At 39.0% G+C, this 21,740-nt stretch overlaps 2 protein-coding genes across 5 annotated transcripts; one reads left to right on the forward strand and one right to left on the reverse strand.

The window, feature by feature from the left end:
* Nucleotides 1–898: 898 nt before the first annotated feature.
* On the forward strand, nt 899–17,208 carry LOC103400372 (polycomb group protein EMBRYONIC FLOWER 2-like). 4 transcript variants are annotated; one of them, XM_008339017.4, is made up of 15 exons: nt 899–1,089; nt 1,347–1,487; nt 1,947–2,002; nt 2,336–2,400; nt 3,060–3,112; nt 3,826–3,879; nt 3,953–4,012; nt 4,215–4,261; nt 4,367–4,500; nt 5,513–5,771; nt 6,037–6,085; nt 15,588–15,671; nt 16,216–16,295; nt 16,490–16,579; nt 16,845–17,208. In XM_008339017.4, the coding sequence occupies exons 2-15, from the start codon at nt 1,362–1,364 to the stop codon at nt 16,978–16,980; spliced, it is 1,293 nt and encodes a 430-aa protein (XP_008337239.2). In that variant the 5' UTR covers nt 899–1,089; nt 1,347–1,361; the 3' UTR covers nt 16,981–17,208.
* Nucleotides 17,209–19,562: 2,354 nt separating this feature from the next.
* Nucleotides 19,563–21,504, reverse strand: LOC139195250 (uncharacterized). Its single transcript, XM_070820455.1, has 2 exons — nt 19,824–21,504; nt 19,563–19,737 (listed from the first exon to the last, which is right to left on the reverse strand). Exon 1 carries the CDS (start codon nt 21,455–21,457, stop codon nt 20,378–20,380), a length of 1,080 nt encoding a protein of 359 aa, XP_070676556.1. The 5' UTR covers nt 21,458–21,504; the 3' UTR covers nt 19,563–19,737; nt 19,824–20,377.
* Between the last annotated feature and the right edge of the window lie 236 nt (nt 21,505–21,740).

The raw sequence follows: 21,740 nt of genomic DNA on the forward strand, positions 1-21,740 counted from the left end.
TTACAACTAAACCTAAATACAGTTCTCCGTTCCTGTTTTGCAATGCCATTAACGACATCACTGCTCTTTCATTATGAAATTTTCTTATCAACATCACTATCTGTTTCGCTCTATTTATCTAAATTTCATACTTCATAGAAAATATTCTTGTTGACACACCATCTCTTTTGTTCAAAGTTTTGGGATTGTTCAACGATGAAGAAGAAGAAGATCTCGGGAGGGGTTGCTAGAAATGAGGGAAATGAGTTTGTGGGTCGGGTCGAGTGCATGTTAAGTGGCAGCAGTGGAAAAACAAACATAAGATATATTTGGATTCCAATAGGATTTATCATTCCTTTTTATTTGTAATGTTTTGTATAATTTTTTATTTGATTTCTTTTTTATTTATTGATATTTTTTTTATTTTGTTAAGTAATTAATTATAAGAGTGAATTTTTTTTATAGACTAATATTCTACAAAAGAGGTATTTGAAAAAGTGAATTAAAACTCCGAAGGGTGTAAGTATTACTCATCAAACGTGAGGTAGTTTTGTGAAAATAGAATAAAACTCATGAGATATTTGTATAATTAACCGTATTTGTTTTGGCAATTTGCCTGTAACCAATTATGTGATGTGGTTTGAAGAACCATCAGATATTATCTTAGATTCTTTATTTGAGGATTGCAGCTTCATCTTATAACTTGGTTTAGAACAAATTGAAACTCCCGACAAAATTTTTATCGAGACCCTTAACATGCATCATATTCTTAGCATTGTATGTAATCTTTATCATTAAAATAAAAAATAAAAAAAAGGAACCCAAACTTACTATTATTATTATTATTATTTATTTTTTTAAATCTCTGTCTTTACCGAGACAATCAAATATTTCAACCAAAACGAAAAAGTCCAACTTTGTGCAATTTCCCGTTTCGTGACCCAACGACTTACAAGCCGAAGAAAGTTAAAAAAAAAAAGAAAAAAGAAAAAGAAAAAAGGATTCTAAGGATTACGGGCCCAGCTCTCCCGCTCCTCGCCTGCGTTCTGGAAGCGAAGAGCTTCAAACTCTCCCTTCTCCGGCCAATTTTCCGGCGCAACCTTCAAACCGGTGAGCCTCCTTTGTCTCTGTTTAACAAAGCTAATCGTTCCCTCGCTGCAACCTATTTTCTCTTCCTTTAACTAAATAAGTTTTGCTCTCTGTGTTGAACTGGTATTTTTCTTGATAATTTTATAGCTTTATTTCAATTAACTAAAATTAAATCAAGGTTATAGCTCAAATTTCATTGTGTATCAGATCTCTGTGAAGACCGAAAACCCGAATTCTGATTTTTTTGCTGTTTGTTTTGATTGTATTGTTTGCCGTAGCCGTAGGTATATAAGATGTGCCGTCAGAATTCTTGTGCACATGTGCCGGTAGAGGAGGCGGTTGCTATCGACGAGAGTCTATTGATATATTGCAAGCCAGTTGAGCTCTACAACATTCTCCGCCCTCGTGCTCTACACAATGTTTGTTCACTCTCATGCATTTTGTTCTAGCTCTACTTTTTTTGTATAATTGGGTCAAATGTTAATTTTCAGTCAGAATTGCGTGTGTATGGTATTCCACTCGATAAGGGTCGTGGTTGTCAAAGTTTAATCAGGAATGCACATTCAAATGTGATTGCACTTGTAAATTTGTAATGATCCTCATTAGCAATTTTAATAGTTTGATGAAAACAATACTACAAACTTGGACCCGTTCGGTGTTTTGGCATGGTTTTGTGTACTATGGTTATAAGAACAAAAGGAATGTTAATCCAATGTGGTTATTTCCACTTGTATTACTCATTTAATGCTGAGCTCTGTGGTCTGTGCTGTGCGCTCCGTATGCCATATGTGTGGGTTGTTATGAGGTCTTGGTGAACTCTTTATAAAAAGGTACAATCTTTGTTTCTGTATTCTCATCAATCCCTTTCTATGTTGTAGCCGTTATTTCTTCGCAGATGTTTGCGTTATAAAATCCAAGCAAGGCGTAGAAAGAGGTACCAATTCTATCTTTAAGTACACAGTCAGACATATGGAAGTATGTTTATGTATTTTTTTTATGTAGTTCGTATTTCCATTGCCCTGAATGATTTTATTTTCAAGATGAAAGTTTTAATTCTTTGAAGAGTACTGATGTAGAGTTTTGATATGGGGTAGTTCACCTTAAATCATTCTGTTTTATTGAGTCTCTTAGTTTGTCGAGTCACACGCACACACTCTCTCTCTCTCTCTCAAGTACATTATTTTTTTATGCGAGGACTTCAAGAAGACATTATGTTGCTTACTTTAAGAGGGCAATTAATATATTTTTCTGCATGTTATTTTTCTAGGTCCAGGGCTGGGGTTGTAATATTCAACTACAGGGACTACAACAATATGTTACGAAAGACTGAAGGTATCATCAATTTCTTTGTCCTCTGAAGTGTAATTATTTTCTATTACTATAGTTACAACGGTTATTTGTATCTGAAGTATCAACCATACTTGTTAAGTAAGTATCCAAAACCCCTTTTTTCCCAATAGAAAACAAATTTCCACAAGTTTGTTATTGTTTCTGATGTCTCTAGATTTATTTAGTACTTTGTTTTTCCTGTCCTTTAGTTGGGTTTACTCTCAAATTTCTTCTTTTTATTTATTCCGTTTCCCATGGCCCCATCCCTATCTTTTAACTCATGGAACCCTACTTGGCATGATGATGATCCTTGATTCTTGACGATTTATGGTGTAAAGCTTTATTAAAGAGGGAAATGGGTGTCCTGGGATACTGTTTCTCTCTTTATATTTTTCCCTCTGTCAGAGTAAATGTATTATTTAGTTTCTTATTTAAAATGGCTTCGTTGGCTGCATGGTAGTATGCACTCTTAAGAAAAATATATGTGATTTGGTTTTTCCACTTATGAGGATTAACATTTAGACAACTACTAATAAATTTCTGGTGAATCATGTTTTTGTCTATTTGAACTTCATTTTTATCAGCAATGAAGCTTTTATTGTTGAACATTCAGTTACTGAAACCCTAACTGTTATGTGTACTTTTTGTTTTTGAACATTCAGTTACTGAGGACTTCTCCTGTCCCTTTTGCTTGATGCAATGTGCAAGCTTCAAGGTATGAACCAGTATGGATATTGCTTTCTATGTTGTCCCATTTATGTTTGATATAAATTAGCATAAATTGTAGGAAAAACCAAGTTTTCCTTAGTAAGGGACAGAAAGGAGAATTACTTCCCATTCGGAATACCTTATCTTGTATTTTAAAGTTGGCATAAAACCTATAAAGTATTTTCAGTATCTGCAGAAAGATTGGGTGGAAATACTCTAAACATAAATGCTTTGATATACAATATCGTAGGAAATACTGATCTAGTATGAAACTCTTAGTTATTTCCATATTAATGATTAATTTTTCATTCATATTCCAGTGTGCACACATGGTGCGGATTTGTTTATTCCTGAGAAGCTTAACCTTTAATTCTTCAATATTTTATACTTTCTTTTCAGTTTTCCATTGTAAAATAGAATCGATAGTTGTTTATAATTTAGAGATATATTTGACACTTGAGGCTGAATTATTTGTGATATGATGTCAGCATACCCACTTGTGTTGGCTAGAGTTTCAGTTTTTTGATTCATAATGCATATATTTCTCTCCTGAGAATCTAATTTATTTATTGAACCATAATATTGAAAGTTATTGTTCTTCTGTTAAGTGGCCTATTTCCATGCTTTTTTTGTTTGTTTTTAGTTTTAATATTTTATTTGCTTTACTACTATATACTAATTTAGCTTGTTGCTGAAGTGAACCTTCATTTTTTCTTGTAGGGTCTGCGTTATCACTTGTGCTCTTCACATGACTTATTCAACTTTGAGTTTTGGGTTGGTGATTGAGTATATCTTTTCACTTTCTGCTTATTCTGAAGAGGTTGTTGAAGAAACATTTATTGTGTAGGTAACTGGAGAGTATCAGGCAGTCAACGTTTCTGTGAAAGTTGAACTATTGAGATCCGAGGTCAGAATTGTTTTCATCCTGAAGTAGTGCAGATCTTTTTTGTGCGAGTTCAAAATATTTGTTGCCATTAGGGTTCATATGTTGAACAAAAGCAACTCATAGGCACTCCAGTACTGCTTATGTTTCCTTTTGATTTTTTTTTTCAGCATGCATGAACAAGTTATATGCCCCAATCATATCCAGTTACATTTTTTGTATACAGACTGTAGCAGATGGAGTAGTTCCACAACTTCAAACATTCTTCTTCTGGTCGGTTTAAATCTCTTGGTACAACTTAAAGCTACTGGTTAATAGCCTATTCGTTCTCTTAGAAGAATTCAGAGAGTTGAGTAGGTGAAATAACTTTTTTTGCAGTTCAAGGTCGAGAAAACGTAGGCCAAAGAACCATGGTCAACTTGAAAACCACGTTAACATACAATTCTTGGAGTTAGACTCACCTAGCCTTGCCAATGGAGGGGCACACGAGGCACATTTGGAGAATGGTGATGGTAAGTTTTGCTTTCGTACTCCGTTGGATTGATCATTTTCAGGTAGTGAAAAAGAAAAGAGACTCAAGACAAAGAGATGACAGGTTCCATCATATCCTGTTAATGTGCAGAGATGTATCACCCTAGGCTCATTCAGAGTACCTTTAGTCTCTATCAAGATTGCTTTAGAGAAATTTTAGTTTTTTATAAAATTTTATCCTCTTTTCTTTTGGGTAGTGGTTTAGAGTGTTTCTGCCCTTCTTTTGATCACGACTGAGCTAATGCTTAAGAAGGTCTCTATATAATAATATGAGGCTCATGATGCATGTCTTAAAGTTGTCCACAACTCCAGCATTGTATTATGGCATTTCATTCATCCTATTTTCTTTACAAAGTTCCCTTTTTACCTACGAAATAGCTGGTCAAGTTGGTTTGCCCATTTCTAATTTTTTTTACTTCTTTTGAGGTATATAGTAACTCTATTGGATATTCTTGTCAATGCCTGTCTTTGCGATCAATATAACAATTTATTAGTTTAAGATCTCTTACATATAACATATGGAATTGGTTTGAAGTTAGTATTTTAACTAACCGCTTGTTTATTGGTTTAACAAGTTCAGTTACATACTTTGATTTGACTATTCACTGTTCCACCAAGTTCAATTTAAGTTAGATAATAGTGACTGTTGGATGACAAATCCCAGCTCACATTTAGTTGAGAGTCTGATATTATGATTGAGTGTTAATTGGGTTGAATGTAGTTACTTTTAAATCCAAGCCATGCTTAGTTTAATAATAGCTTCCTTTGGACCAAAAGTGGTATTTAAATAAAATGTCTAATACAGTAATTATTTATAAAAAAAAAATGTGATTGTGCAGCACAATTTACAGATGTGACTGTTTTAAATTTTTTGTCTTGGGGTTTCAAATGAAGATTCAATGATTTTTCTTACTCAATTATCTCTCTTCTTAGATGCCTTTGTTGGGAAGACTGAGATTTAACCGTATTTCTTGGATATTCTATCCTGTAAAGGTGTGAAGGCTCCCAATCTGCTCTCTGGTGGAAAAGATTTCCAAAATGGAAGGCGTAGACATGAAAACTGTGGTCATGATCATCCTAGTTCTGTAGAATGTATAGAATGTGCTACCTCAAGTTCCAACAGTCATGGTGCTACAATTTCCATTGCTCAATCATCTCCGGACATTGATTGTGTTAAATTGCTATCTGGAAGTGATTATGCACCACCAACTAAAATAAGGAAGTTAACTGCAGAGCGTTCAGAGCCAAGAAAGTACGTCAACCTGTGTTATGGTTTCTCTCCATTGTTTTCCAGAAGCTTCCGTTGATTTTCCTTATAAGCATTACTTGATTTATGTTCTTCTCATTGTTATTACTATCAGTCTGTGGACTTCACTTTAGGATGCATTTTTAGAGTATCAAAAGCAGAGACTTGTGTCTGCCGTTTTTGAAATTGGTATCCTTATTTGAAGTGTCCATAATTGAGGCTGTGAATTTATTTTGACAATTCTCACAGTTGTTTAATTTTTGTTTGTCAGCCGTATGCTCCTGCAGAAACGACAGTTCTTTCACTCTCATAGAGTTCAGGTAGTTATTGATTTTTAAACCCGATAGCAGTTCCAAATTTTGTTTCTCCATCAATTTGCATTTTTTGTAGGCTTAATTTTTGTTTTATTTCTTGCACACCAAAAGCTGCTGTCAACTAAAATCTTTTATTTTGCAACAGTTTGAAACTTAAACTGTTTGTTTCTTTATCCATTGCGAAACTTAGATATACGTGAACTGTAATAATCCTTCTTTTAAACAATTGGAGAGTATTTTTGTCATTATATTTCCTGTTTTTGTTTATATACTTAGTTTGCTTATGGTTCGTGAGCTGATGGATTTCCATCTTTATTTATAAATGCATTCTATTCAGTAATTAGCATGTACCCCTTGCATGTAATTCTTTTTTGGTGTTGAGAAGTGGTTTTTGTGGGTTTTGTGCTTTCAAAGACTGAATTTGCAGCGTTTTTTAGCCCCCGGGAAGTAGCACTACTGTCGTAGTGCAGTTATGCAAAAGTGGTTGTATTTTCTATAATAAGTGACCAAACTGAGTTGTAGTTATGGTGTAACTGAGAGGGACCCATTGTTAAATTATGGTGAAGGCTTTTGGAGAGAGAATTATGTGCAAGGGACCTTGATGGAGGAGCCAAGTTAAAAATTCAGTAAAGTAGTCTTTCTACCTTCTTATGTAATAAATGCAGATTAGTCTGCAAGTTCTTTATGTTTGAGTCTCTCTACGTTACAATTTTAATGTATTAGGTGTCATAGATTAGTCTTAAGAATTCCTGAGTATATTAATGTGGATCTTTCCAGATTCATGGACCAGTTAGCCTATAAAAGGGCTACTTTGTATGCTTTAAAGAAGTGTTAAGTGAAAAGAAATTCTGGATTCCTGCTTGTGTGTGAGGCACAACAACCTTGGAGTGATTCCAAGTCACCTTCAGTGTGAGGCTGCAGGCCGGTGTGTTGCTGGAATTTTTTTTAAATTCTCTATTGGACTGATTAACTCCGCCGTGTAAGTTTATCTTACATTGCCGGTCCCAAGCCCGGATAAAGGAGGAGGGGGAGGGCGTCAGGTAGTCGACAGCCGGCACTCCATGATCACGTCGAATCCTTATGAAAATGAATCCAGAACGAAATCGCGCTAAAGCTAGGGCGTCACCCGTAAGTGGCGCGCTGTGTGGCCCGAGCACAGTGATAAGTGAGCAAGGGTCGCTGTATCTCCATCGGCACCCGGATGCAGTGTTAAATGAGCAAGGGGGCTATAGAAACTTCTTTTCGAACGACTCCACTCAAAGTTGTTTGGGAGCATATGCTCCTATCAACTTTACACGGGACACACAAAAGAAGTACTTTGATCCTATTAGACGGGGAAGGGTGAAGAAGCTAGGACAGAAGGGTAGAGTTCAAGAGAGCAAAATGCGTTTAGGAACGTGGAATATAGGAACCTTGACGGGAAAATCTATGGAAGTAGTAGAAGTTATGGTGAGGAGAAGGATAAATATTATGTGCCTACAAGAAACTAAGTGGGTTGGGCGTAAGGCAAAGGATCTAGAAAACTCAGGGTTTAAACTATGGTATTCGGGCACAAATAGAACGAGAAACGGTGTTGGCATCATCGTGGACAAGACCTTGACACAAGATGTTGTAGATGTCAAGAGGGTAGGAGATAGAATCATGGCAATCAAGATTGTAATAGGACAAGAACTTATCAATGTGATTAGTGCGTACGCACCTCAAGTAGGGTTGGATACGAGTTCGAAGGAGAAATTTTGGGAAGACCTTGGAGACTTGGTGCAAGGAATTGCTCAGACGGAGAAGTTATTTATAGGAGGAGATTTAAATGGACACGTGGGCAGGGAGACAGGCAACTATGGAGGTTTTCATGGTGGCCATGGTTTTGGGGAGAGAAACGAGGATGGGGAAGCTATCTTGGATTTTGCAATGGCATATGATCTCTTCTTAGCCAACACCTTCTTTAAGAAGCGGGAAGAACATGTGATCACCTACAAGAGTGGGTCGTCAAAAACACAAATAGATTTTCTTCTAATGAGGAAAAGGGATCGTATAACTTGTAAGGATTGCAAAGTTATACCAGGAGAGAGCGTGGCTAATCAACATCGCTTGTTGGTGATGGATGTACATATCAAAAGAGTGAGAAAAAGAACAAGACTTGGAAGTGCCCAAGGACTAGATGGTGGAATCTAAAAGAAGAAAAACAAGCCATTTTCAAAGAGAAAATAACCACCCAGTGTGTGTGGGATAGAGAGGGGGAAGCTAACCAAATGTGGGATTCCATGGCTAGTTGTATCCGAAAAGTAGCAAAAGAGGTATTAGGAGAGTCCAAGGGCTTTGCCCCACACCAAAAGGAATCTTGGTGGTGGAATGAGGAGGTACAAACAAAGGTGAAGGCTAAGAAGGAATGTTGTAAAGCCTTATACAAGGATAGGACCGATGAAAATGGTGAAAGGTATAGAAAAGCGAAGCAAGAGGCGAAGAAAGCTGTGAGAGAAGCTAAGTTAGCGGCTTATGACGATATGTATAAACGACTAGATACCAAAGAAGGAGAGTTGGATATCTATAAACTAGCTAGAGCAAGGGAAAAGAAGACAAGGGACCTAAACCAAGTGAGGTGCATCAAGGATGAGGATGGAAAGGTTCTTGCTACAGAGAACGCGGTTAAAGACAGATGGAAAGGTTATTTTCATAATCTTTTCAATGAAGGACATGAAATGAGTGCTTCTTTAGGGGAGTTGAGTAACTCAGAAGAGTGTAGAAACTACTCTTTTTATCGTAGAATCCGGAAGGAAGAAGTGGTTGTAGCTTTGAAGAAGATGAAGCATAGAAAAGCAGTAGGCTCAGACGATATACCAATCGAAGTGTGGAAAGTTTTGGGAGAGACAGGTATAACATGGCTCACTGACCTTTTCAATAGGATTTTGAAAACGAAGAAGATGCCAAATGAGTGGCGAACGAGCACTTTGGTGCCTATCTACAAGAATAAGGGCGATGTACAAAATTGCATGAACTATAGGGGTATTAAGCTAATGAGTCATACAATGAAGCTTTGGGAGAGAGTCATTGAGCATAGATTGAGGCAAGAGACACGGGTTTCGGACAACCAATTCGGGTTCATGCCAGGGCGCTCAACCATGGAGGCAATCTATCTCTTACGAAGATTGATGGAAAGATATAGAGATGGGAAAAAGGATTTACACATGGTCTTTATAGATTTGGAAAAAGCGTATGATAGGGTCCCAAGAGACATTCTTTGGAGGATTTTAGAGAAGAAAGGAGTACGAGTAGCATATATCCAAGCTATACAGGATATGTATGAAGGAGCAAAGACTGCCGTAAGAACTCATGAAGGACAAACCGAAAGCTTTCCCATAACTGTAGGATTACATCAAGGCTCATCCTTAAGTCCTTACCTTTTTGCGTTGGTAATGGATGAGTTAACAGGACATATTCAAGATGATATTCCTTGGTGTATGCTTTTCGCAGACGATATAGTGTTGATAGATGAAACTCAAGAAGGGGTAAATGCAAAGCTTAACCTTTGGAGAGAAGTGTTGGAATCTAAAGGTCTTCGCCTAAGCCGATCAAAGACAGAATATATGGAGTGCAAGTTCAGTGCAAACGGAGGCCAAAACGAGTTAGGGGTGAGGATCGGAGATCAAGAAATACCAAAGAGCGACCGTTTTCGTTACCTAGGATCTATCTTGCAAAAGAACGGAGAATTAGATGGAGATCTCAACCATAGAATACAAGCTGGATGGATGAAGTGGAAGAGTGCATCCGGCGTGTTGTGTAACCGCCGTATGCCACTGAAGCTCAAGGGAAAATTTTATAGGACGGCAATAAGGCCGGCGATGTTGTATGGCACAGAATGTTGGGCGGTGAAGCATCAACACGTACACAAAATGGGTGTAGCGGAGATGAGGATGCTTCGTTGGATGTGTGGGCACACGAGAAAGGATAAGATTAGGAATGAGGATATCCGGGGTAAAGTAGGAGTAGCCGAAATTGAAGGAAAGATGAGAGAAAATCGGTTACGGTGGTTTGGACATGTGCAAAGAAGGCCTACTGACGTTCCGATTAGAATATGCGACTATGGGCAGAGGTTCAGGGCCGAAGGGGTAGAGGAAGACCCAGGAAAACTTTGAGAGAGACCCTAAGAAAAGACTTAGAGTACTTGGATCTAACGGAGGACATGACACAGGACAGAACACAATGGCGTTCTAAGATTCATATAGCCGATCCCACTCAGTGACTTGGATTTTCCAAGTCTCCAACCGAGAAGTTGTCCTCGCTCAGGAAATTAAGGGAACACTACCTCAACCTACATGCTCCACTCACAAAGCTCCAACATACAAGCTTCAACAAAAGAAAATTCAAAGAACTTAGCGAAGAAGGCTTTGGTGATTTAACACAATACGTTGAAATGAAGGAAAGCTTATTTATTGATATCCCCGATAAATTACAAATATGTACATATACTTGAGTCAAAATAAACAAATAAGAGGGAGCCTTCACAAAGGTTGCTTAGGAGAAGTCTCGGCAGTCGGTAGAGCCCCAGAAAGAGAAGGCACCGGAGGGGGATCATTCGGAGCCTCAGTACTGGACAGAACCCTAGAAGGAGGAGGCATCAGAGGTTGATCATTTGGAGCTTCATTACGCGGTACAGCCCCAGAAGACGAAGGCAATAAATGCCTTTGGAACAAACCCACAAATCTCTGATGATCAAGTAAAACCTGACCATCAGATTCCTTCATCTGGTCAAGCTTCCTCTTCATGTTTGTAGCATAGTCATGTGCGAGCCGGTGCAACTGTTTATTCTCATGCTTGAGCCCTCTAATCTCCTGTTTGAGACTCATCACTTCAGCCGCCAATGATTCAACTTGGCGGGTTCGAGCAAATAGGCGTTGGGCCATATTAGACACAGAACCTGCACACTGAACACTAAGAGCCAGAGAATCCTTAACAGCCAACTCATCAGACCGTTTGGAAAGTAGTCTGTTATCTTTGGGAGTGAGAAGGTTCCTGGCCACTACCGCAGCGGTCATATCATTCTTCATCACGGAATCCCCAACGGTAAGAGGACCAGTAGGGGAGACGAAGGATGGGCGCCATATGTTGTCTGGAGAAGGCGGGGCTGCCTCTTCAACAAGGTTCAAGTCAAAACGACGGTCGGAGGGGCCAGACATTTTCAAAGGTGTAGAAGAGAGAAGAGGTCAGACAAATCAAGATCTTAGAAGTGCAAGAATGGAGCTTCTACTGGTGGATATTCAAGTGTGCTTTGGAACTTAATGTCAGCCTCTATAAAAATCTGCACTCGACGAAGCTTCAGAAATCGAAGAGGCGTTTGCTTTCTCAAAAGCTGGGCTGCTCAGAGACCACGAGGGTCGATCTCAGAAATCGAAGAGGCGTTTGCTTTCTCAAAAGCTGGGCTGCTCAAAGACCACGAAGGCCGATCTCAGAAATCGAAGAGGTTTGCTTTCTCAAAAGCTGGACTGCTCAGAGACCACGAGGGCCGATCTCAGAAATCGAAGAGGTTTGCTTTCTCAAAAGCTGGGCTGCTCAGAGACCACGAGGGCCGATCTCAGAAATCGAAGAGGTTTGCTTTCTCAAAAGCTGGGCTGTTCAGAGACCACGAGGGTCGATCTCAGAAATCGAAGAGGCACCTACTTTTCCAGCCTTGTCAGCACCTGTCACACGCACACTCAGCTTTGCGGAAATATTGGGCATTCTGTCGAAGATTTCTGGCGAAGTAGAAAGCACATGAATCATACTGTTCAATCACCCACTTCCCACACGCAACAGTAGCTCATGGGTACCACATATAACTTTGCCAAAGTTCTCTGACAAAGTTGAGACTACTTTTCCAGCCTTGTCAGCACCTGTCACACGCACACTCAGCTTTGCGGAAATTATGGGCATTCTGTCGAAGATTTCTGGCGAAGTAGAAAGCACATGAATCGTACTGTTCAATCACCCACTTCCCACATGCAACAGTAGCTCATGGGTACCACATATAACTTTGCCAAAGTTCTCTGACAAAGTCGAGACACGTGAAGCTTGCAACTCTCACTACATCGCTCTGACCAAGAAGGGTAAAAGAATAGCAAAGAAACAACACTAACAAAGTTTAGACACATAAATTTTGACGGCCTAGCTACCATATTATTACCCACAAGGGTAAAGGAACAGTACCACTGCTGGATAATTGGAAAGTCCCGGTGTGTCAACCTCTGTGCTTCATGGCAAGGTAGACTAGCAAACATGCCCAACCTTTACTCACATTCGAGAAAACACTCCCAACAAGATTGCTTGCCCCAAAATCGAAGAGGCATCGCCCTCCGAATCTCGAGAGCCAGACTTCCAACATGATTACTTTCTCAAAAATCGAAGAGAGGGTAAAGGAACAGTACCACTGCTGGATAATTTGAAAGTCCCTGTGTGTCATCCTCTGTGCTTCGTGGCAAGGTAGACTAGCAAACATGCCCAACCTTTACTCACATTCGAGGAAACACCCCCAACAAGATTGCTTGCTCCAAAATCGAAGAGGCACCGCCCTCCGAATCTCGAGAGCCAGACTCCTAACATGATTACTTTCTCAAAAATCGAAGAGAGGGTAAAGGAACAGTACCACTGCTGGATAATTGGAAAGTCCCTGTGTGTCAACCTCTGTGCTTCGTGGCAAGGTAGACTAGCAAACATGCCCAACCTTTACTCATATTCGAGAAAACACTCCCAACTCCCAACATGATTACTTTCTCAAAAATCGAAGACACCGCTCTCCGAATCTCGAGAGCCAGACCCCCAGCATGATTGCTTTCTCAAAAATCGAAGAGGCATCGTTCTCCGAATCTCGAGAGCCAGATCCCCGACAGGATTGCTTGTTCGAAAACCGAAGAGGCACCACTTTCCCAACTTCAAGAGCCGGATCTCCTTGGATAAAGCTTGTCTGTAATCTTCACACGCAACATCAGCTTTCCAGATACCACAGACCACTTTTTCAAAGTGCTCTGACAGAGTTAAAACTTGTGAAGCTGGCAGCTCCCACTACCGTGCTATGACCAAGCAGGGTAAAGGAATAGCATTATTACTTGATGTTAGGGAGACTCCTATATATGTCGACCTCCATCCCCAACGGACAGGCAGACCTGCAAAAATGCTCAACCCTTCCTCTTATCTGAGAGGGCACCCCCAACGAAGCCTTTCGAAATATTCAGCTTTCTTTCCCCCCGATAATACCTCTGTAAACAAGCTATACTAGAGCAAGAATATCTCATATCATCAGGGTTAAAAGCAAGAGTATCCCATATCATGCTTTTTCCCTGTCTTTTCCTTTGGCCTTGTTCTTACCTGCAAGACAAGGAGAAAGAGAGCAATCAGTCAGCACTTGGAATCAAGCTTCCAGCCAGGAACTGACTGCCTGGAACCCCTTACCCTGACATTGCTCTCGAGTACTCATCTTCAACATCTTATGCTTCCAGGGAAGATACCGCATCTGCCTGAGGAACAGATAGGGCAAGTGAGAAGGATACAAGGAAGCATGTGGAGACAAGCGTAACAGCACACGTGCCGATACATCCACTACTCTGTCAAAAGCAAAAGTATCCCATATCAGCAGGGTCGAACGTACTCTAGATTTGATGGACTTGTTTTGACCCTCAAATTCTTCAGTCGGCCTTATACTTTGGAGGAAACCAGAAAACCCTCCAGCCCAGTTCAAGAATAAGCCTGTGGAAAGTTACTTCTTCAAAAGCAAAAGTATCCCATATCATCTCTTCTCATTTTTCTTCTCTTTATCCTTCATGCTGCCTGCAAGATAGGGAGAATGTGAACAATCAGCCGGAGCTCTGATTGCTTACCTTGTCTGTTACCTCTTTCAGCAGATCCCCTAGCTCGGCGACTTGGGGGACTCCTACTACATGGTTTGTATCGCGCTTGACCAAGCCTGAAACTACAAGTAAGCTTCAAGTGACATTGATACATTACCTTGTGCATCTCCACCAGTTACAGATACCACCCCAGGATGGAGGAAGAGTACTTCCAGAGAAGATTCCACATCTACCTATGAGACAGATAAGGAAAGTCAAGCCGATACCACACTCCGGGACTTAGAAGTTTCGTGGTTACGAGATTATTCTCCCACAATATTTCCTAATGTCATTTGTACTAAATCATTCACTTGTACTCCCTAAAGGAGAGCTTGAACCTATGTACTTGTGTAAACCCTTCACAATTAATGAGAACTCCTCTATTCCGTGGACGTAGCCAATCTGGGTGAATCACGTACATCTTGTGTTTGCTTTCCTATCTCTATCCATTTATATACTTATCCACACTAATGACCGGAGCAATCTAGCGAAGATCACAAAAAGTGACCGTTTTCGCTACCTAGGATCTATCTTGCAAGAGAACAGAGAATTAGATGGAGATCTCAACCATAGAATACAAGCTGGATGGATGAAGTGTAAGAGTGTATCCGGCGTGTTGTGTGATCGTCGTAGGCCACTGAAGCTCAAGGGAAAATTTTATAGGACGGCAATAAGGCCAACGATGTTGTATGGCACAGAATGTTGGGCGGTGAAGCATCAACACGTACACAAAATGGGTGTAGCGGAGATGAGGATGCTTCGTGGGATGTATGGGCACACGAGAAAGGATAAGATTGGGAATGAGGATATCCAAGGTAAAGTAGGAGTAGCCAAAATTGAAGGAAATATGAGAGAAAATCGGTTCCGGTGGTTTGGACATGTGCAAAGAAGGCCTACTGACGCTCCGGTTCGAAAATGTGACTACGGGACAGAAGTTCAGGGCCGAAGGGGTAGAGGAAGACCTAGGAAAACTTTGGAAGAGACCCTAAGAAAAGACTTGATTACTTGGATCTAACGGAGGACATGACACAAAACCGAGCGCAATGGCGTTCTAGGATTCATATAGCCGACCCCACTTAGTGGGAAAAGGCTTTGTTGTTGTTGTTGTTGTTGGCTCTATTGGACTGATTCTAATACACCTTTTGATGTGAAGCCAAAGGCCAGAGTGAGTCCGGTTCTCTTCAATATTCCTATCTATTTCTACTGTCCTGCATCAGACCTCTTCAATATAACGTTAGTGATTGAGCCTTTAGATAGCAAACATGGATTACTTTATATGCTCTGGTTGTGAATTTTTATTGTCTTGCACATTCTGCCATAGTTTTTAAAAAACACAGTTTATTGTAACTGCTGGTGTTTAGATAGCTTCTTGGAAAAGTGAAATACCCAATCTTTCTGACAGCTTCATTACATTTCATTTTATGCATTTGCCTAACTAATTGTGTTTCAGAAATAAATCTTTGAATATTTAAACGAAGATGTGATTACTTCTTATATGCAGTTATCTTGAATAGATTCCTAAGAGCTGATTCATCAACAACAATATATACTTATTCTACATTGATGTACAGTTCTAGTTGCAATTAGAAATTTATGCTGTGCAAGAAATCTATATTATTATAAGGTTGTTCTGTATGAATTTTTCTTTCTATATGAAGCCCATGGAGTTAGAGCAAGTATTATCAGAACGGGATAGCGAAGATGAGGTTGATGATGACATTGCAGACCTTGATGATCGGAGGGTATGCTCAACGATTCTTCTAGATTGGATTTGCTTATTGTACATTGATTCATGTTGCACAAGATAAAAAATTCTACTTGCGGTGACTGCAGTTTAGTTCTTTCTTGGCTCAATTATGAATAATTGGGTCTAGTTTGTTTCGCCATCCCTAGTTTTTGTTTGAAACTGGGTGTTTTAATTACCCGACTTGCTAAGAATAGAAAGCTCCTTCCTCAAGTTTTCTAAACGTTTGATCACATTATCTGAAAACTTAGGCCTTTCCTCCCATAGTCAATTGGTTTTGGGTTGGATGCTCCAACAATAACATTGCTGAAAATACAGTAATAATCAATGTGCTTGGTTCAATTTTACAACACGTGCTCTACGTCGTATGCTCTACATTTGAAGGGGCCTGTTAAGGAAATAATAATCACGCATCGGATGCACTAATAAAGCTAGCATTACAAACATAAGATTAAGGTCTCTCTACTCATATCTAATTGGTTTTGGGTCTAACAATATTATTGTAAGAACTGAAAATCTAATAGTACATTGTTATGTTGCAGATGCTTGATGATTTTGTAGATGTTACCAAAGATGAAAAGCATCTTATGCATCTCTGGAACTCATTCATCCGAAAGCAAAGGTAGTCATCTCTTGCTGCTTTCGGCTTTCTGATATTGTGCAAACTTTATAGTTCTCTGTTATTCTTGTTCTACTATCCTGTTACTTCTTCTGTATTGTATGTCAAGTTGATGTGAAAAAATGGTGGCATCTTTAACTTCACGTCAGTTTGTTGGGATTTCCTGTAATGACAAAGATGCATTTTCAATGTGGCAGTGTGCTAGCAGATGGTCATGTTGCCTGGGCATGCGAGGCATTCTCAAGACTTCATGCACCGGAGCTAAACTCCTCTCCAGATCTTTTCTGGTACCGCTATTGCATTAGTTTTCCCTAATTCCATAATTAATGGTACAGTTAATAAAACATAATTCCCAAGATAATCGAACTTTTCAAAGGTAGAAGCACTGAATCAAAGGGGTTGAGTAATATTTGGAGGATGGCTATTTCGTGCATATAACTTTTTAAACGTAATTTTCAGTCAGTGGCATTTTCCAACTTTTATCTTTGTGGTACTAATTGATGTCATTCGTTGGATAATTGCGTGAAATTTATCAAATGCTCATTAACTCAGGTGTTGGAGGTTATTCATGATCAAACTTTGGAATCACGGTCTTCTTGATGCATGCGTAATGAATAGTTGCAATATCATTCTTGACGATTACAAACACAAGGGATCAGAATCATCAGATGCCATGAGAAGAAGTTAAAAGGAAAGGCGATGACTCGGCTCTAGATAGTACATAGTGAGATGGAGGATGCTAATCATGCTTCATTTAATGTTCTTTCTCCCATTGTTTTCTTTTTCTTTTTAAATTTTTGTAACGACGTTTGGACCAGAAACGTAACTAATCACATTTCTTCATAGGAGGCTCCGTTACCTTCTCGATGTAGAATACATTGTTTTAAATTAGTTATGAAGACCTTGTTACATATGATATCGTCTTCCCTGTCGTTCGCCTTGCTTGATTCTTCCAGTGCCATTTTCATGAACCTTGACTGTGTGCCGTGTACCAACAAAGTTGAAACACCCTATTCATTTGAATGCAATCTTTTCCGTGGGCTGCTGGTAGCCCCAGGAAACATCACTGTTTTGCAGCCGAGATTAATTCCTTCCAAACCCGTAGAGGAAAATCCGAATTTACCAGTCCACATTTCAACCGCTTCTGCAGCCGATGGAAATGGAATGACAAGATCTTTCATCCTCAGAACGCGCAGCCACAGAGCCTGAAAATAAATCAGTATGAGGATTTTCTTCACAATACTGCTCGATCACAATCACGAAGGAGAGTTATTTAAGTAAACAAGAGTATTCGAAAGTGTTGTAAACCATTAAGCAACAAGCATGTAAAGGTATTTGTTTTTGTTGAGTTTTGGTTTCAATATTTGTTGTATATTTCATTATGAAGATTACAAGAGAGTGAAGGCAACTCTTATAGAGAGCCAAAAGAAAGTTACAATAGATTGTAGGATAACTACACAAACACAATCCCTAAAATCTGTCCTAACAAGTGGAAAAACAAAAACTAAATTCCAAGTAAAGAAGCTTTTACAAGCAACTAAGAAAGGTTGATGTAAGGTGAATGACAAGCAAGGAAGAAAATATCGGTGATATCGGAAATATCGGTAGTCCGAAAACACGGAAATATCGATGGAAATATCGGTAAAATATCGATATCGATAAAAATTACATGGAAACCACGGAAATTGTAAGAAAAACTTGGAAATTTTTATTGAAACTTTGTAGGATGTTTATTTAGTCAATTATCTATTAGTTTATCACAAAAAATTGGAAGGAAATGCATTGCATGATGGATTTAACATTATCAAGTTGATTATATAGCGATCTGACAAACATTATGAGTGTAGAAAATATGTAGTAATTAATGAAAGAAGTCTAAACACACCATAATCATTTATATATAATGAATTAGTACAATATTTTACACTTTAGTACCACATAGAGTTCCTATGAGGTTCAAATTTGTCACTATCTTCATCATCTCTATGTGTAGAATGAGTGTATTGTGAAGAGTAGTTATCAAATGATAAATCCCCAAAATAGTTTTGCATGTAATTGTTAATATGCCACCCATATGGATCCGAGATTGGTTGAGGTTGTCCATAAGAAAAATCATTTGAAGATTGAGGCTGTGATTGTTTCCATGAGTCGCTCGATTCCATCCCAACAGGAATGGGATATGAAGGGTAGGGAAATGGTTGGTTATGAGTATAACCATAGTTACTACTTCCCAATCCAACAGAGTCTGAAGTTCTAGATAACGAGTCATCTTCTTGACTTGACAAAATCCCTTTGCCTCTTTCTCTGCGAGTATAGTCCTTCCCTATGGCACCAATTCCTGGTCCTGCCCGCCTACTGCCATGGTCATCATCCTGTGTTGCATGCGTGAAGTTTGCCTCACCAGTGAAGGGGCTCATATATCCGGGAGGTGGTGGTCCATAATAGTTTCCATATCCACCACCACTAACTCCAGCTCCACTACCTCCAGCTCCACTATGTCCTTCATCATTCCCACCTCCGGTGGTAGGTGAGTCTCCTGATCTTGTACTAGAGCTATCATTAGTATCAGCACGATGTTGTGGTTGTGTAGGATTGGAAAAAGGTGGAATTCCAGTGTTGCTTGGTCTTGGGTGCAAAAGTTCTTCGAAAGAGTCAGCGCTGCTAGATCCCACCTCCTCCTCTAATACTCTTTCTACATTTATCCCTTCATTACGTGCTTCTTCAGCAACTCTGGGAGCTGGGTTGCCTTCATCATCATCTAAATGAAGAGGTCTAATCCATTGAAAAAGTTGGTTACCCTCCGTATCATCATCTTCACCAACAATATCAAACACATCTAGTGGGTCACCACGGTCGACATGATTGATTTCTGCTTCCTTATCTCGAATTTGAAGCTTCATGTTGTAGTAGCAATAAACTAATTTTTCCAAGCTACTATGAGCCAACTTATTTCTTTGCTTTGTGTGTATGAGTGCAAATGTGCTCCAATTTCTTTCACAAGCAGATGAGGAAGCTGTTTGTGATAATACTTTTATTGCTAACTTTCTCACAGTTGGTGCATCGGTCTCATACATGATCCACCATTCAGCTACAATGAAAAATAATGTTGATAAGCCTAATAACTCCAACAAATTCTATTATAAACTTATAGTGAAATATGTTTATACTCACTAGGAGACATATTTGTTCGAGCAGCAACTGATGTTGGTTCTCCAAATGTTCTTCTTGCATCTTTAAACCATGTTAGCTGAATACAATAAATTGTGTTAGTTTAATCCAACAAAGTAATTATTATAATTTAAGTAATTGTGTACCTCATTTCCAAATTGGCCAACTGCTGGTGATGCAGGGTCTAATTTAGAGTATACATTATGTACAGCACGTATAAGGTTACCATCATCTCCAACACCGGGTCTGTATTGGTATCGGGGATTCAAATAATATGCTGTTCAAAGAAACACATACTCTAATAAGATAAATAATACTTATGCAACTAAAGAAATGAATTGCAAATTATGACATAATTTATACCTGCTGCATGCAAATCGTGGTATAATGTTTTATACCATTGGTCTTCAATTATTTTTACGACCCACCTTGCACCATGTTTTCTTTCCAATTCATCCTTCACTACACGCATCAACTCATATACTGCCCCCATAGTAGGATACACTTCTGTGTCAACGATCCGTAAAACTTTGTAAAGAGGTTCAAACACTTGACACACATGTTCTGTTTGACTCCAAAAAGCATGATCAAGCACTATACTTTCCACCATACGACCTGTATTTGAGCGGCTGAAATTGTGGTTGGCCCAATCGTCACTAGTGAATAGTTGCTTCAACCCTGCTTTCTTCTTGAGTAGGCTGTTTAATGCAATATAGTTGGTGGCGAATCGAGTGGTAGCTGGACGAATAATTTCTCCTCTGCAAAATTCACGCATCTTTGCCAACAACCAACCGTGATTGTAAATATAATTTGTGATCGTTCTAGCTCTTTTGACCACAGTAGCAACATTCTCTCTCTTCCCCATTGCCTCAAACATAAGATCAATACAATGTGCTGCACATGATGTCCAAAACACATTATGATGCTTCATTAACTTTTTTTCCAGCTTTGACAAATGCAGAACCGTTGTCGGTCACGACTTGGACAACATTATGCTCTCCCACCTCCATGATTACATCCCTCAATAATTTGTAAATATACTTGTAATTCTTTATATGGTCTGAAGCATCAACAGACTTCAAAAAAATTGTCTTTCCCTTGGAGTATACCATGAAGTTGATGATAGATAATCTGGTCGGGCCGGTCCATCCGTCACACATGATTGTGCAACCATTAGTTTCCCACTTTGACCTCAACTTGTTAACATACTCGCCAATGTCTTTATACTCCATATCCAAATATTTGTTTCTTATCTCATAGGGAGTGGGAGGTTGTACTCCAACACCGGCCTGTTGACATCCCACAACCATATTTTTGAAATGATGTGATGATGCCTTCGCAGCAGGGACATTTTCATAGATAAAGAACTTGCTAATTAGACGCCCCATTCCCTCCTTCACATTACCTCCCTTGAAATAACTCCAAACACTCTTTTGACGTGCGTTGGATGACTTATATAAACTTGGGGCTATTGGTGGTGTTGGTTGTGATTCTCTAAGACTGCCTCCCCGTCTCATTTGTGCACCACCACTTGTCCCGGAACCTTGTCCCCTATTAGGAATTTTATGAAGGTGTTCTCTTTCCCATGCTGACTGTTTGGAGGCACGTAATGCTTGTTTCAAACTGCGTCGTTCTTCAGGTCCCATGTCATCATCACATTCGTCCTCATCGTCATCATCATCACTGTCAACCGCTTGGCCATAGACTTCTCCCCGTAGCCCAGCTCGAATATTTTCCATTCCTTGTGTCATCTTTTCCTTCTGCTGTTTTTTATTTTTTAATAATGTGCTGATGAATGCCTTCACTTCTGGGGGGACATTATCGCATCGTTGGACATTTTTTGCTGGATCTAATCCACTAAGATGGTACTTAAGTCGTGTCACTCCACCACTCTTCATTACCCGACCACAATATTTGCAAATTGTGCCATGTTTGTTTCCGTCTATTGGGTCGCCATGTTCCCAAGCTGGATCACGTTTACTAGCTCCACTAGACATCTTAAACGTACCTACATTTATTTTTCATGAAAATTAGACAAAAGAATTAAATAATAAAGTTTTTTAAGAGAACCTAAATAATAAAGTTATTCTACAGAAGAATACAATATGAAGTAAAGAAAATGATTGTAAAAATTTAAGTAATTAAAAAAATAATATGGAATAATAAAACCTAATATTAATGAATAATAATCCAATTTGATAAAAAAATAATCCTAATATAAATGATGAATAATATTCCTTTTTGATAATAATCCTAATATAAATAATCCTACTATAAATG

Source organism: Malus domestica, chromosome 04, assembly GCF_042453785.1.
Source record: "Malus domestica chromosome 04, GDT2T_hap1".
Taxonomy (NCBI): domain Eukaryota; kingdom Viridiplantae; phylum Streptophyta; class Magnoliopsida; order Rosales; family Rosaceae; genus Malus; species Malus domestica.

Excerpts from the sequence above, each read along its gene's own strand:
- LOC103400372 (XM_008339017.4), top strand. The coding sequence starts at position 1,362 with ATGTGCCGTCAGAATTCTTGTGCACATGTGCCGGTAGAGGAGGCGGTT. Across the intron at positions 5,772-6,036 it reads GAGCGTTCAGAGCCAAGAAA|CCGTATGCTCCTGCAGAAAC; the intron begins GTACGTCAACCT and ends TTTGTTTGTCAG. Across the intron at positions 6,086-15,587 it reads TTCACTCTCATAGAGTTCAG|CCCATGGAGTTAGAGCAAGT; the intron begins GTAGTTATTGAT and ends TTCTATATGAAG.
- LOC139195250 (XM_070820455.1), bottom strand. The coding sequence starts at position 21,457 with ATGTCTAGTGGAGCTAGTAAACGTGATCCAGCTTGGGAACATGGCGAC.